This window comes from Triplophysa rosa, linkage group LG23 (genome assembly GCF_024868665.1).
Source record: "Triplophysa rosa linkage group LG23, Trosa_1v2, whole genome shotgun sequence".
NCBI lineage: Eukaryota > Metazoa > Chordata > Actinopteri > Cypriniformes > Nemacheilidae > Triplophysa > Triplophysa rosa.
The window spans coordinates 17248350-17265664 of record NC_079912.1 but is presented as its reverse complement, the minus strand read 5'-3'; the positions used below and the strand labels follow the sequence as shown (position 1 = coordinate 17265664).

The 17315-nt window shown below is 39.0% G+C and overlaps 2 protein-coding genes across 2 annotated transcripts; one reads left to right on the top strand and one right to left on the bottom strand.

The window, feature by feature from the left end:
- Positions 1–345: 345 nt before the first annotated feature.
- On the top strand, positions 346–4611 carry LOC130547156 (gamma-aminobutyric acid receptor subunit rho-3). Its single transcript, XM_057322882.1, has 9 exons — positions 346–485; positions 1236–1348; positions 2133–2200; positions 2371–2594; positions 2684–2766; positions 3107–3244; positions 3334–3486; positions 3590–3783; positions 4309–4611. The coding sequence occupies exons 1-9, from the start codon at positions 346–348 to the stop codon at positions 4609–4611; spliced, it is 1416 nt and encodes a 471-aa protein (XP_057178865.1).
- Positions 4612–4820: 209 nt separating this feature from the next.
- adgrg2a (adhesion G protein-coupled receptor G2a) lies at positions 4821–17276 on the bottom strand. The gene is made up of 21 exons (XM_057323094.1): positions 17062–17276; positions 16898–16965; positions 16713–16756; positions 16593–16629; positions 16463–16497; positions 16260–16387; positions 16056–16170; positions 11785–15944; positions 10791–11013; positions 10543–10699; positions 10279–10437; positions 10065–10184; positions 9938–9983; positions 9748–9854; positions 8353–8477; positions 7728–7999; positions 7556–7655; positions 7085–7368; positions 6839–6940; positions 6591–6728; positions 4821–6292 (listed from the first exon to the last, which is right to left on the bottom strand). The coding sequence occupies exons 1-21, from the start codon at positions 17183–17185 to the stop codon at positions 6189–6191; spliced, it is 6648 nt and encodes a 2215-aa protein (XP_057179077.1). The 5' UTR covers positions 17186–17276; the 3' UTR covers positions 4821–6188.
- Positions 17277–17315: the final 39 nt, after the last annotated feature.

Genomic DNA, 17315 nt, shown 5'->3' with positions numbered 1-17315 from the left:
ATTCTTTTATTACTGTAAGTAAAAATTCCTATTGATTTAGGTTTGGATGAGAACACGTCACAGCGTGTTGACGTGGTCTGATACTACCCGACACATGTCCTCACACACATGTCCTCGCACACATGCACACAGGAATGAAGAACGCAGTGATGGATGGATAAGACTCTGCAGAGGTCAACTGGAGCTTCTCGACGTATCCCAGCATCCTCTCAGATGAGGTTTGCTGGGCATGGCCAGCACTCAAGAAAAGTCCCCTCTTGGTTCTGTGGAAGATTTCTGGACCACCCTTACAGGACACAGAGATCCCGAGGAAGAAAGCCAGATGTTCCGTTCTCATACCTGGTCATGAAGCTGGTCTTGTTGGTCTTCAGGGTGCTGTGTCTCGCGTGCCTGTGGCCAGTCACCCTGCTCGACAACCGGTATCCTGACCGCAAGAAAAACAAGGATGTTTACCTGGGCGAGCATGCCAAACACAAATTTAAAGGGTAAGAAAATTCAAAGGAGCAACTAAGCTTTTTATTACAGTTATCACATCACATTCTTTTTATCCTGATTAAAAATGATATGGAAGGATTCACTGTAAGTAGCTTTGAATAAAAGCATCCGATGTGCATGGTCTATATATTGTGTTATAGTTTGGTAAAGAAAACGACTGCACAGTTTTGTGATTTTATTTTATTGCTTGTGCATAAACACTGCAGATGGATGGGTGGTTGGGTTAAATGGACAAACTATTGGTTTAAATGATCCTTGAATGTTTGGTTTCTTTTTACACCATGTGTTTAATGGATATCATCAAGGTGGCTTTTTGCACCTCCTTTGTCGGTCTTTATTATAAATTGCCACAATTGCACAGTAATCTCATTACAGAATGGTTTTGTAATCCTATGCATTCGCATTTACGAATACGTCGTTTCAAACCTGTAGGATGTTTCTTCTGCAGAAAACAAAAGAAGATATTCTGAAGAATGTTGGTGACCAAACAGCGCTGCCACCCATTCACTTCAATTGTATGGACTCAAAATCAATGCAAGTGAATGGGTGCCGGTTAACAACATTCTACAAAATATCCTTTTTGTGTTCCGCGAAAGAAAGAAAGTCATACAGGTTTGAAATGACAAGACTGTTAGCATGTTCAATAGTTTACTATGAGTGTCCCAATATTTAGGACGCCCCTGTATGCCATTATAAAGTCTTATGTGTTGTTCCCTCTGGCTCTTTTTTCTTTCGTTCAGGCGAATAGACTACAAACTAAAGAGGAAGGACAGCACAAAGTCTCTTCTGATCAAAACAGAACAGCTGCTGAGGATCGAAGATCACGACTTTGCCATGAGGCCTGGATTTGGAGGTCACCATTTATTCGCTATTTATTTGCTCCATTTAACGATTCCAATCTCATTCCATACAATCATAATTAGAGCGTTCTTTTTAATAAACCTGAATAGATGGGCCGTACCACTTCTGTCAGGGGGTTCATCTCTCTGCTCTGGGAAAAGGGGCTGGGTTAGTCCTAAATTCGGACGTGACCCAGATTGTACAAAACACAAATTGGTCAATTGGTGCTGAGGACGCAGACTCGCTTTCGTGGATTGTAATCTGGATTACATGCCAGGCCTGGTAAAACAGACGGAAACGTGCAAGGTTTTAGGCCAGAAAGCAGAAATTGGCATGTGCAAGTCATGCATGGACATGTACATTTATAACAACAAGTCGTGTCCACAAATGGATTTGAACACCATCAATCAAGAGAAAACTTTGCATGTTAGATGTACTTGTGTTGTTAGAAAAGTTGTTAGAAACTTGTGTGTGGCGACCTCATGACAGCATGTGTTGTTGCACTGTTTGTTTCAACCAGAAGGGCGGCGATCAACTCTGCAAATGTTGCATTGATAAAGATCTTAGGTTCCTCTTCTGCAGTTGGAAGGTTTCGAGATCGATTTAGGTTTTGAATGGCATCCTTCAGTACACCACTGTTAGTCAATGATGGGACAAACAGGATTAGAGGAAGCATTTTGGGCTCCATATGCTCTCTCTGTAGGAGCAGTGGAGGCCGTTTCTGTCTAAGTGGATTTCAAGCGGCATTGCTGTTATCCTGAACATAACCGCTGTGTGTTTTGTTTTCTGCTCTGCAGGGTCTGCCATCCCTGTGGGCATTGATGTGCAGGTGGAAAGCATAGACAGCATCTCTGAAGTAGACATGGTAAGTGTTTTTTCTGCATATACCGTCGGCCTACACATACTGTATAGTGCTATATAAATGTACAGTATTGCTTGAATGGACTTTGTGTGGACGCATCTACAAATCATATTTGGACTAAAATGCCAACCAGCCTTCATAATATTCTGTAAGGTCAATAAATTCTCTCTCAGGACTTCACCATGACGCTGTACCTGCGGCATTACTGGAAGGACGAACGGCTGGCTTTCCCCTCCACTAACAATCTGAGCCGCACATTTGATGGGCGCCTGGTGAAGAAGATCTGGAAGCCGGATGTGTTCTTCGTCCACTCCAAGCGTTCCTTCATCCACGACACTACCATGGAGAACATCATGCTAAGGGTTTATCCAGATGGAAACATCCTCTACAGCGTCAGGTAGATGATTGTACCGTATGATGCACTTGTGCAAGATCTGTTCCTGCTGCGGCTGATGTTTGAATTGTTGAATATTCTCTCTGTTTTAGGATCACAGTTACGTCTCTTTGTTCGATGGATTTTAGTAGATTCCCGTTGGATACTCAGAACTGTTCCCTGGAGCTGGAGAGCTGTGCGTGTCCACCTTGGAGTTCAGTTCTTGTGTATTTTTTGGTTTATGTAGTTCGGTTAAATTTAGTTTTGATTTCGTTAAAGAAATGTTCTAGTTCAACCACATTTGCGATAATAATGATTCACACCAAAGATGTTGTTGATTTGCGATAAAACTTTACATTTGTGCTTTTAAACCATCTAACTGTATGACCCCATTTACTTAAGTGCCTATTGTTCTTCATTGTCTTTTTATTTATTTTTATTCTTTTTTTTAACACGACAAGTCTGTCATTTTAACTATGCGCATATTTGGACATTACTTGAACCTTGTCTTACGGTATGCCCTTATTTGCCCTCAGATGCATATAATGAGAATGACCTCATGTTGTACTGGAAAAACGGCAATGACTCTTTAAGAACAGATGAGATTGCTCTCTCTCAATTCTTTATTGAAGAATTTCATCCGTCTCATGGTCTGGCATTGTACAGCAGTACAGGTACATATTCTCTCTCTTTTATATTGGCAGTGACTTTGTAATATCTACTTCAGATCAATTGTGTGATTCCACATTTTGTGCTTTTTCAGGCTGGTACAACAGACTATACATCAACTTCATCCTGAGACGACACATATTCTTCTTTATGCTTCAAACGTACTTTCCCACAATGCTGATGGTGGTGCTCTCTTGGGTGTCTTTTTGGATCGACAGGCGGGCGGTGCCAGCCCGTGTCTCATTTGGTATGCAACACCTGTGCGCAAACAAGCGCATGCACCAGTGAGACTCCTTAAAAGCTTTTAAAGCAATTCTAAGATCTTTTTAAAGCATGTGTGTTTAATCTAGGCATCACTACGGTGTTGACAATGTCCACCATTATAACCGGAGTGTCAGCATCCATGCCTCAGGTGTCATATGTGAAAGCCGTGGACATCTATTTGTGGACCAGCTTCCTGTTTGTGTTTCTTTCGGTCATCGAGTACGCTGCTGTCAACTACTTCACCACCAAGGTGGAGATGAAGAAACTTAAGCAGTTAAAGGTTAGAGATCCTGAGGTTAACAGTTAATTGACTTACGACTTAAATTTACACCGTATTTTTTTTGTTTTGTGATTTTTGTATGTCTGCAATAGAAAATAAAAAAAGTCAAAAAGCTTGGCTCTTTAAAATGCTGCCCCCTGTTGATCAGATAGTGTATTGTTAATCTTTAAAAGAAATTGAAAACATGAAAATTCATTCATTAGGTGTTTACTCTCTCGTGTTATTACAGCAGTGTAGGATTTATATTTTCTGTAGAAAACATGCATTAAACAAAGATTCTGCTTTCTACAATTTCATATTTCTATAGCGCTAAAAAATAACCAGCCAAAATGAACAAAAAAGCTCTATAGGAAAAGCATTTCAGGTTTGTCGTATTCTAATGTCTTCTAAAGGTTTTAATGGTCATTTTATAGTGCTTTTTACACAACCCACTCACTTTGCGATCTCATCTTATAGAAAAATATATGTGCATTTTCTTTGAAAGTGTTTTTTTTTTCATGTGAACTATTTGTGTCTTTGAAACAGCTGTCAGAATTCGATGCCTCTCAGGCCATGGCGTTTGACGGCTGTTTCCACGACACAGACATAGAGCTCAGCACGTTCCCTCCAATGTCCTATCTGAACTCTGACCCGTGCATGACATCCCTGAACTCTGCCGTACCAGACCTACCTCGCATCATGGGCACACGCCTCCGTCGCCGAAGGTCCATTCGCCAAAGTGTCAACCATATCATGAGCAACAGTTACAAGATAGACTCCTATTCTAGAATATTCTTTCCTGTGGCATACATATTCTTTAATTTCATCTACTGGAGCATCTACTCTTGAACGAGAGAACAGCTCAACATCCATAAAAATGAGCTTCTTTTTGAGCAACAAGACTAAAGAGAATAAAAATAATGTATAATAAATTATTCATTTTAGAATATCATATTTTTACTTACAGTACCTTAAAAAACTATAACAATAAAATGTAGCAAAATACAATAATGCATATTATTAAACTTTGGCTAAGACAAACTCTAATATTAAAACATAAAAAAAAACGATTTAAGGTGACTTCCTTCATATAGATACAAAACAAAGGGGCTAACATTTTATATTTTTTTCAATAATTTTTGCACGTTCTTCCAACACACTACAGATGAGAGGACTACAAATGACTACAAAAAATCAACCTCATATAAAGAAGTCTCTCATGTCTGCTTCGTGTGTTTTTTTAAATATATTTTTTATTTTCATTACACAAATAAAACTTACATGTACAGTGCCTCTTACTGGTACAAACATTGATAATATTACACTATAACGACTGTACAAGATTAACAAATAATGATATTAATTTTTTGCTTAGTGTGATTTTAAGTCAGTTATAAAAGTAAAATAAAATCATTTTTCCTTAAAACATATAACTTCATACAGTACATATTTTTTTCATAAGTACTGAAATCTTTTGTTTTAGCATAGCCTAGGCCTATATCATGAAGAGGAGGTTTTTAAAGGGGTGCTGCAACGGTGTGTCGTGCATTCTGACTTTACAATGTCAAACGTGCCGTCTTCTCATGCTTAACATGGTCAACTTGTCAAAAAACGACTTGGGCGTATTACGTAGTATTTCTGTGCTTGATACAGTCCCCCAGCGATCCTACAGGTTTCAGAAAGTTTTTTTCGAACATATAAAACTGTTTCGTAACAATTTTTCTTAGTCCCTTATTGGACAATTCTCCCGGAAAAGCACGCGGCAGCAAGGAGAGCAGGAGAAGGAGCATGCGCAGACGTCACTTTCACTCGTGTGTAGGAGAGAGAGAGAGAGAGAGAGAGAGAGAGAGAGAGAATACGTTCGCGAAGTTCATGTGTTTGTTTGTTCACTGCATTTGGGTGATGAATGTTATATAAACAGTGGATATGACGCTTGATTTGGAGATAGTTTGAAACTGATGTATGGAGCCGTCCCAGCGCTAAAAGATGCCGGACATGAACCGCGTGCAGTGAGTGAAACTGATGTCTGTGTTTTGTTGGCAATGTGCTTTAGTTCAGCCTACCCCTCCCCCCCGCACGCGCCGTATGATTTCAGAAATAATCGTACAGCTGTATCTATCTTTTATAAATATGATCAAACTAAATACTCTTCGAAGATACGAAGTATGCAGTACAACTCTATTGGTACTCAAGATTAATATGAGATTGGCAGAAACCGCGTGTGTTAGTGCCGTTTTAATACTGTGTTTTGAAAATATACAGGAGTCCTTTAATAAATCCCTTGAACTACAATATAAATATCTATACAATATCCAATATAAAGTTTCCACACTTCCCAGTAATATTTTTGACCATTGGCTCCCATTAGTCCTTGCTCTTGCTTCAATTTTTCGTCACCCCAATGGTTTCCTGTTCCACTCCGAACACTACGCAGATCTGAGTCGTGAACGGAGTTGACTGCTCATCTCGTTGTGAATCACATCGCCGTTTGATTCCCCAAACGTGATCAAACTATCATCCACCGGTGAGCCTGTAATGTCAATTAATGTCACATACATAACCATACGTAATAATATGACATGTAGTGAAAAACAGAAAGGCATTTTTGTTACTGAACTGAGAGATTTTAAAAGATGAGCAATTTCATTAAAAGCTTTCCTGTGGCTCAGTGGTTAGAGCATGGCGCTAGCAACGCCAAGGTCATGGGTTCGATACCAGGGGATTGTACATAGTCAGAAACAAAAATGTATAGTACAATGCAATGTAAGTCGCTTTGGATAAAAGTGTCTGCCAAATGCATAAATGGAAATGTAAAATGTAAAACTGACCGATGCCGTTGGATGGCACTGATTCATCGCTGCTCACTGAACTGCGGGGGGCGCTGTGGTGCTCTGAATCAGAGGACGCTGATGTGAGTATGGAAGATTTCTTGGTGTGCTGGTTGTGTGTCACTGTTCGACTCCAGTCTGCAGACAAACAGTTGAGAGACAGACTTTTTGGCATTGTACACTAACAAATTATAGTACTTTAACTGTGAAATATCTTAAAACAGTAACATGTTTTGGTTTGGTAATACCTGAGTTTTCAGCCAATCGTAGTCTGCCGCAGCAGAGGTACATTCTCCACTGTTTACGGACATTTTCCTTTAGAGCGCAGTGGAACACGAAAATAAAAAAGCCTGAGTGAAAGAAAACGTGAAAGAGAAGTCTGAAGTATGTTCTGTGCTTCTATGTAAAGTCAATATAGAAATACATGTATATAATAATAATGTTAATGTACTATCTATAATGTTGATGTATTTTCTACATTCAAAAGTTCTCACCCTGCAGGGAATTTAAGATGGCAAACAGATACATGAAAGCCAAGTTGACGGGTCCCCACGCAAAGAAGCCAAAGCCCCAGGTGAGACCCAGCAGAAACGTGAGTCCCGCAATTCTCCGCAGTTCTTGCAATCCGCTCCGGTACAGATTATTGTGGGGATTTTGCCGCTTGATTCGTATCAGATGCACCATCACCACCACGAACATGGACATGTTCCACACAAATATCACGCAGAAATACGCCACCACAGCTACGTAGAATGCCGTGTCGTTTTCCAGCCAACAGCTGTAAGGGACAATTGTAGTTTTACTGTAACTAATGATCAATACATTTATTAATCTTAGTACTGAACATGTTCATATTTCCTCTAACATATTTCAAATCAAACTTTATTGGTTATATGTAACCTAATGTAAACGAATGAGCTGTTATTGTAAAATATCATCATTAATAGGCTACACTATTTACTTACAAATCACCTGTAGTTCCATCCGCATATCTCCCATAATGCACAATGCCGTAGTTGTCCTCGTTTATAGCAATCACAATGATAACAACAACCAATGGGATTCCTGCAACACATCAATGAATTAAACCAACAATCCGATCACTTTAACAACCTCAAACCACACGGCTGAACTCACCCCATCCCGCCAAGGAAAACTTGAGCATGTATCTGGTCATGTAGTTGTTGAAGACCCTGACGACGGCCAGGTACATATGGAGAGCCTCCAGACCCATCCAGGTGAAGGAGACCAGCAGGAAGTAGTGCAGGAAAAATCCTGTGGAAATGCACAGGCCTACGGCATTCGGATACAGAGCCAGCCACGAGTCCACCAGGAACACCAGGTTCAGAAAGAGCAGACCGAAACACAGATGAATCAAGATCTTGGAGGGAATGTCACGGCGGATTTTTCTGTGAATAAAGTGAGGAGGGCTGGGTTAAAGGGTGGTCATTTTGAAAGACTTTCCATATTATTTAAAAGTACAACAATTTTGTGGTATTTTACCAAGGACATTAGACCCACAATATTTGTTTTGAAGGATCATTTACAACAAATTGTGCATTTTAGGAATCTGAACGTAAATATCATTTGGTGAGCATCTATATACACAAATGGGAAGAATCGGTCCAGCAATTAGGAAAAATAATACTCTAAACTTTAACTATGTGTTTATTTAACTAAGCCACTGGATGCATATGCTTTGTATAATGTCTGTACTGTATGAGGTCTTCAAGATATCTCGGCATCATTAAGGAAGACTTACTCGAACCCGAGGTAGGTGAGTAGAGTAACTGCGATGAAGATAGCAGAGATTCCACAGCCGATGTAAGTGATGAATGTGAGGATTGTGGCCTGCACACGGTCAGTTATGCCTTGCCGACTAATATCCTTAAAACAAATAGAAAAAGATACCAATTTACAAGATGTAGGAAAGAATAAATGCACTTGATTACAATCCCAGTGTAAAAGAGTTTCATTCAGTTCCTGCAAACTGGAACATTGTCTAGCGTATTTACACAGATAAAGTTTGGCTAAAATTGCAAGAGGGACTTAAAGTAATCATGGTAGCAGAAAGAAAAATATTGAATATGTTAAAATGATAAATTAGTGAAATGTTGGAATATATGTTAGCATTATACAGCGTTTACAAAGTTTAAAGCTGTCACATATATGACAATATATCTTTCATGTTATTCAATGTTATTCAGCTTTTGCTCCAGATTAAACATAAATGATTTTTTGTTTTTCTTTAAGGAAAACACATGCACATTGAAAAATATAAATACATACAGTTCTGGAAAAAATTAAGAGACCATTTCAGAATTACTATTGGTACTATTTATAGGTGCATGTGTTTAGGTATTTTTGTTTCATTCTGTGAACTAACAATATCACAAATTTCGTCACACCGGTTATATTAATTAACACTAATAACAGAAGCGTTAGTTTTGCCTTTTTATATTGGACCCGAGTTGGATAATAAAACAAGCAGATTGACCAGGAGATATTTGCAAGCAGGACTTCAAAGGACGTTTCATAGAAGTGTTTAAGAGGTACGCGCACACAAACACAATATCAGTGTATTACACAGAACAGCTTTCACAGCCGATGTTAAAGTCATGGAAGCTGTTATTTGACCGTTGGTTATCTTAGAATGTGTGTAGCTGAATTCTTATTACAAGCTGTAGGACTGTGATGAAAGTGAAAGTAGTTTAACGCGCAGCTCAGTCAAATGTTTACGATCTCTGATAACCAAACGCTACTCCAGCGGCTCTTCTTCGTCTCTAAGGAAGGCCTCGCCCCTTTTTTGACGTATTCCTTTGGGCAGAGGTTATTAAAAGCACTCGGAATGGTGACATCATGTACCCGGGAAGTAAAGGGCTGTAGTCCAATTCCAGCTGTTCTCTGTAGTCCTTGAAAAGCAAATTCTGTTCAAGACAATATCTCGCTTGGCACTGAACTTTGAGCTTTATCATTTTGCAGGGATTGTTTATGCTCTAACAGCAACATTACACACTAACTAAAGCTTGAAAATGTTATCGCGGGGAATATAGCTATATAAATAGATCATATAGATGCTTAGTTGAGCCATTACTGTTGTAGCTTCATTTAAAAGAAGGATTAGACATTTCTGAGGAATGTTTTAATTGTAACTTACTAATAACACTGCAAAACTGGTTAGGTGATTACAGCTGCAGACGGTCTCATTCTCAGTACTGCTGCTCTTGACAAAACAGCCGTCAGAACTCCAGCCTCCTGAACCTCCTAGATAATGCATCACAGTTACGTCACCTCATACACAGGATTATATTTAATGAGCTTAATGACAGGGAGTAGTCGAATCTCACCATTTGTTTCAAAGTCCCAAAATACACATGAAGCAACAAAGTTCCCCTGTGGGAAAGGAGTTCAAACGTTAGAAATCAAACCGGTTTTAGTGAGCAATGACAAAATGAAAAAGAAGTGAACACACACCGCCACAGGCTGCTTATTTCTCAGAGTAAACTCGACATTCTCCTTCAGTTTTTTGATGGAAAGGTTAGCCACACTAGAGCCCAGAATGTGGCTGTTAAGAATTTGTTTATTCACTTTATCCTGTATGAACAAAAAATAAGAACATGAAGATGAAATATGAAGTAAAGGCTGCACCAGGGCAATTTGAACGAACTTTGAAATCGACTCGGTTTACCTGAAAAAAAGTGCTTTTCTGAAAGAATGTGAACTGAATTCTGGAAGCCATCTTTTGTTGTTCTGTAGAGAGTTTTTCTGTCAGGGAAGCTGGCAGTGTTATCTTGCCAAGAGGAGAGGAACTCACTGCTCTCCTGTCTCTCTGAAGACCTTTTGTCACCTGCAAAAACACGCAACAAATGTTGAGGTTTACTTTGACGTGTTTGGCACTTCCGGAACAGTCCACAAATGCAAAACCGCTGCACATCATTTCAATAGTCAATACCTGTGGGTTTAAGGGATCTGTGATCGAAAATGATGTTGTCTTGAAGTTAGTGCCATCAGCTTTGGTTACAGTCATAGCAAGTGATTCAAACGCAATGTTTTCTGTCTGGTCTCGAATCACCAGTTTTCGAGCCAGAATATCCACAACTTTGATTAATCTAAAATAGTCAAAGCAAATGTTTAATATTGTCCACCCGTTTTCGGTTTCAGCTTTAAACCATGAATGCTTGTGTTACGCATGTGACTTACCGGTTGGAGGAGGAAGCCAGAGTATTTGTAGAGCCGTTAAGCAGGTTGTTGATGACAGACAGCATCGCCCGGCCCACGTCTAGACTAATATTGGGTGCAGAGAGCAGATTCTCAAGCTGGTTGACCAAATTGTCCACCTGAGTCGAGTTTAAAGATGACACATCTTTTGTTTGATTCAGAAGATCTGCAGCCAGTGCGCCCGGACTTTCAGTTGTTAGATATACTGCAAAATAAGAAAATCAATACGTTCGTGTTTTAGATACGACGTGTAATTGCAATGTGATCTCTACCATTTGTAGGAATTCATGTGAAAAATATTATATTTTTGTAGCACTCATGCATTTTTCTACACTTGAAAACACTGCCAATGTCTATGTATTTACATCTTACAGAACCAACCAGTTTCACCGACACTTATATTTAACACTAGCTGAGCTCTCACAGTCAGACAGAAAAAGATTAGAAAACATTACAATATTGTGTCAGACAGAAAAAACACTAGAAATGACAAAAAAAGGGGCTTAAATGGTAAATACTGTTTTTTGTGCCATCAAAGGGATGGTTCATCCAAAATGAAAATGATGTCATCATTTAATCACTCTTATGTCATTTCAAATCTGTATGAGTTTCTTCTGCAGAACACGAAAGAAGATATTTTTGAGAATGTTGGTAACCAAACAACACTGGCCCCCATTGACTTCCATTGTATGAACACAAAATATATTTGGTGTTTCACAGAAGAAGGAAAGTGATACAGGTTTCGAACGACTTGAGGGTGAATAAATGACAGATTTGTTTTATTTTTTAGTCAACTATTCCATCAAATACAAGCCTATAAATCAATAACTAATTAACCAGCACTAGTTGCACAAAAATGTATGTGTACACCTCCAATACTGTACAAATGCCTAAAATATGAATGCGAGCACCCTTGAACATGACAACTTGAAGTCATGTATGTACATTATATCGAAAACCAAATTAATAGTCAAACCTGAAGTTGTTGCCATGGCAACAGTGGCTGGCACAGGCTTTGTGTTGTTTGCTGTTGTATTTCCTCTGCTGGTTGTTTGTGTAATGTGATGGACAGGTGAAACTGTTATTGAGGAGTTGGAGCTGTTGTGAGGTGTCGCTGGAACAGCAGTTGTGTGAGTTTTACTGTCATTGGTAACAGCGGCAGAATCTGCTGTTGTGTTATGTGCAGTGATGATGGGGTGTATTGTTGTGGTTGTGTTGACTTTATCTTCAGCTTTTTCTGTTGTGGTGTTTAATTGTGTTGCGTTGTGGTTACTTGCTGTTGTACTATTGTCTGATATGTAGTCAGTTGGTGCACTGGAAGTGTTTCTTGCTGTTGGTAAGGTGGTTGTGTATATCTCTGTTGTGTTCGACTGGCTGGTGTTAAACTGTGTTGTATTAACTGCAGGGTGTGATGTTGTATTAAATTCTGATGTGTTGTTGGAGGTCGTGTTGATACTACGGTCAATATTAGTTCCATTGGTAAACAGGGTTGTGTTCACTGGAAGGTGTGTTGTACTCATTTGTGTTGTGTTAAGCTGAGGGGTTGGTGTATTGGAATAAGATGTTGTTGTATTGAAAGTTGTGAAATTAAACATATGCAATGTGGTGTTGAATTTGTGTGTATCTGTTGTTGTGAACTCAGTGGTACTATTTTTAGCATCTATTGTGTCAAATGTAGAACTATCCAGAGATTGAGTTGTGCTAACTGGAAACATTGTACTGAATTCGGTTGTATTCTGAAAAGATCGTGTTGATTGTGATTCTCCTTCATTGATTGGTGAGGCTGTTGTGTTGGCTTGTGTTGTATTATCTGAGACGGTTATGGTATCAACGGTTGTTGCATTTTGAAGTGGAGTGGTTGTGTTGTATTGTCTATTGTAAAGTGTTGTGTTAAATAGTGGTAATGGTGTACCAGTGACTGTGATATTGAATGATCTATCGGTAATTGTAAAAGATGTGAATGTTTCATCCTTTTGTGTTGTTGTATTGAGTGGCATTGATGTTGTCACTTCATGAGGTAGTGGGACTGTTGAACGGGTCAGCATACTTGTTGGATTGAGTTGAGGGATGGATGTTGTATTTAACAGTGCGTCTGGTGCATTGCTTATTGTAATCGTTGTTGTGAGTGTTGTAAGAGTTGAGAGTGGAGGGGTGAATGTTGTATTTAACAGTGCGTCTGTTGGATTTAGTGTTGTGCTAGTTGCATTGGTTGGTGTGAGTGTTGTATTAAACAGTGTGTTAGGTGCATTGTGTGTTGTAATTGTTGTATTGAGTGTTGTGATAGTTGAACTAAGTGGGGGGATGGATGTTGTATTTAACAGTGCGTCTGTTTTATTGAATGTTGTGATAATTGCAGTGTTTGGTATTACTGTTGTATTTAACAGTGTGACTACTGTTGTATTGTTTTTTGTGACTGTTGTACTTAACGTTGTGTTTGTTGCATTGAGTGTTGTAACTGTTGTATTGGTTGGTGTAACTGTTGCATTGAGTGTTGTAACTGTTGTATTGGTTGGTGTGACTGTTGTACTTAACATTGTGTTTGTTGCATTGAGTGGTGTGACTGTTGTATTAAGTGTTGTGATAGTTGAACTGAGTGGAGGTATGGATGTTGTATTTAAGAGTGTGTCTATTGCATTGAGTGTTGTAATCAGTGTTGTGGTATTTGCATTGGTTGGTGTGACTGTTGTATTTAGAAGTGTGTCTGTTGCATTGTGTATTGTAATTGTTGTATTAAGTGTTGTGACTGTTGAACTGAGTGGGGGGATGGATGTTGTATTTAATAGTGCGTCTGTTGTATTGAGTGTTGTGATAGTTGCAGTGGTTGGTATGACAGTCGTATTTAACAGTGTGACTACAGTTGTATTGGTTGGTGTGACTGTTGTACTCAACATTGTGTTTATTGCATTGATTGTTGTGACTGTTGCATTGGTTGGTGCGACTGTTGCATTAAGTGTTGTGATAGTTGTATTGGTGGGTGCAACTGTTGCATTGAGTGTTGTAACTGTTGTCTTGAGTGTTGTGGCCGTTGTATTGAGTGGAGGGATGGATGTTGTATTTAAGAGTGTGTCTACTGCATTGAGTGTTGTGATAGTTGTATTGGTTGGTGTAACTGTTGCATTGAGTGTTGTGATAGTTGTATTGGTTGGTGTAACTGTTGCATTGAGTGTTGTGATAGTTGTATTGGTTGGTGTGACTGTTATATTTAGAAGTGTGTCTGTTGCATTGTGTGTTGTAATTGTTGTATTGAGTGTTGTGACAGTTGTACTGTGTGGAGGGGCAGATGTTGTATTTAAAATTGTGTCTGTTGCATTGAGTGTTGTAATTGTTGTATTGAGTGTTGTGAATGTTGCGTTGGTTGGTGTGACTGTTGCATTGGGTGATGTGATAGTTGTATATGTTGGTCTGAATGTTGCCTTGACTGTTGTGTCTGTTGTATTGAGTGTTATGGCTGTTGCATTAAGTGTTGTGACTGTTTCATTTAGTGTTGTGTTTGTTGCATTGAGTGTTGTGTCTGTTGCATTTAGTGTTGTGACTGTTACATTTAGTGCTGTGATAGTTGCATCGGTTGGTCTGACTGTTGCATCAAGTGTTGTGGTAGTTGTAGTGGTTGGTGTGACTGTTGAGTTGAGTGTTGTGACTGTTGCATTAGGTGTTGTGACAGTTGCATCGGGTGTTGTGACAGTTGCATTGGTCGGTCTGACTGTTGTATTCAACAGTGTGTCTGTTGGATTAAGTGTTGTGTCTCTTGTATTGAGTGTGGGGACTGTTGCATTGAGTGTTGTGATAGTTGTAGTGGTTGGTGTGACCGTTGTATTGAGTGTTGTGATAGTTGTAGTGGTTGGTGTGACTGTTGTATTGAGTGTTGTGATAGTTGTATTGAGGGATGTGACTGTTGTATTTAACAGTGTGTCTGTTGGATTAAGTGTTATGTCTGTTGTATTGAGTGTTGTGACTGTTGCATTGAGTGTTGTGATAGTTGTATTGAGTGTTGTGACTGTTGCATTGAGTGTTGTGACAGTTGTAGTGGTTGGTGTGACTGTTGTATTGAGTGTTGTGATAGTTGCATTGATTGGTCTCACTGTTGTGTTTAACAGTGTGTCTGTTGTATTAAGTGTTGTGATAGTTGTAGTGGTTGGTGTGACTGTTGTATTTAGTGTTGTGATAGTTGTATTGAGGGTTGTGACTGTTGTGTTTAACAGTGTGTCTGTTGTATTGAGTGTTGTGACTGTTGTATTGAGTGTTGTGATAGTTGTAGTGGTTGGTGTGACTGTTGCATTGAGTGTTGTGATAGTTGTAGTGGTTGGTGTGACTGTTGCATTGAGTGTTGTGATAGTTGTAGTGGTTGGTGTGACTGTTGTATTTAGTGTTGTGATAGTTGTATTGAGGGTTGTGACTGTTGTATTTAACAGTGTGTCTGTTGGATTAAGTGTTGTGTCTGTTGTATTGAGTCTTGTGACTGTTGTATTGAGTGTTGTGATAGTTGTAGTGGTTGGTGTGACTGTTGCATTGAGTGTTATGACTGTTGTATTTAACGCCATTTCTTTAGAATTTGAAGTTGTGATAGTTGTAGTGAGTGTTGTTATAGTTGTATTGAGTGGTGTGACTGTTGTAGGTAATAGTGTTTCGTTTGCATTGAATGTTGTATTTGTTGTATTAAGTGTTGTGATAGTTGTATTGAGTGCTCTGCCGGTTGTATTAAACTGTGTTTCTTTTGTATTTAAAGTTGGTGCAGTTGTGTCAGGTGGTGTGACTGTAATCACCAGTGGGACTGATATATTGACTGGTGTTAGAGTTGCATTTTCCAGTGCACCTGGTGTATTTCTATGTGTGGCTATTGTCGTGGGCAGTGTGACTGACGGAATGAGTGGCAGGTCTGTTGTATTGAGCGACAATGTGTTTGTCTGAGTGTTTGTACTGTTAATGGATGTGAAGCTGATATTGGATACTGAGACTGTTGTGTTCAGTGATGTAACAGAAGTATGCTGTGTGTCCTCAATGCTGGGTGTTGTAGTTATGGATGGAGATGTGATATTTATGGATGTTGCTTTGCTCCCTGTGGTTGTGCTGGGAGGTGGAGTAGGTTTAGAGATCTCACAGCTTTCATTCAAAAGAACAGCAAACGTCTGACCCTGTTTACTGTGGAACAAAGAACAAATATCCAATCGTTTAGATTTAGCTGATTAAATCTAATTAAACATAAATGTTGAGTATGCACAGTGTAAAATCTAGATTGAATACACCACCTACCATTTCAGCTGGTTTTTGACTTCATTAATCTGGCTGGCACTCATATTTACATAGGTCCAGGTAAATGTAGAGTTTAAAGATATGTTTACAGAATCAGTGGGCAATCGACATATAGCTATACAGGAGACAGACAAACAACACAATTTGTTATTCCAAACACATGGATGAGGTGTAATTGTAGGAAACATAGTTCAAAACACTCACCTGTTTTATGAACAGGCCCATCAAAAATGATGCTGGTGCTGTCCTTCCAAAGAAAAGCCACGGCGGCGCTAACAGTACACACATCTACATGTTGTGATAGCTGTACAGTTAACATGCAGGTGTAGAGCCTGAGGAACAATAGAGTAGTTAGTCGAATACATTAATGCGTACAGAAGCACACACACGGTCACAGTCAATCATACCTTGCTCCTTCACCAAAACATTCCAGGTGCATTCCCTGTTAAAAAACCAACGCAGTCTTTAGAACACACACTCACTTATAACTATTCACAAGGTTAGTTTATTGAAAACATCAGATTAATAGATGCTTACCTGATAAAACTGGGATGCAACAGGATTACATTGAGACCTACGGGAATGTGCCATAAAAAAATGGTTTACCATTTCTGGTAAAATGTCTTATTCTTTTACAGGGTGGTATTTCAGACATACCCTAATATGCTGGATTCGTTGCAGGGAGAGCTCCACTCTGAAACCTATAGGATTGAGCAAAAAGAAAAATCTGACAAATACGAAATAACTAAATTAACTTTTTTCTTTATTTTTTTTTCTGAATGGCTCTATGAATTACAGTGCTATTAATTTGTATTCCTATTTTTGTCTCCTAATACACTCACCACGTTCTGAATAGATGTGAAATTCACGTCCGGGCTCGAAATATTCAAACGAAGGGCAAAATATCCCTCTAAATTAACACAGAGGAGGTGGACGGGTGAGGGTGGTTTCAAATATTTGCATGCATGCTGTGATAAATAAAAACAGTACTGTGTAACACACTTACCGTTGTTGTTAGATACGTGACACTCACATTGTTGCTGGTTTTCAACTAAAAGGAAAAATGTGTTTTTGTAAGAAAGAAAAATGTGACAAGACATGCTGTACAATATGTATCTGGTGGGGAACATTTATAGACTGTATTAGGATTCAATTGTGATATTTAGAGTTTAAATCTGAAAACATTTACATTTAGTCATTTAGCAGACGCTTTTATCCAAAGCGACCTACAAAGTAGGGGAAAACAATAGAAGCAATATG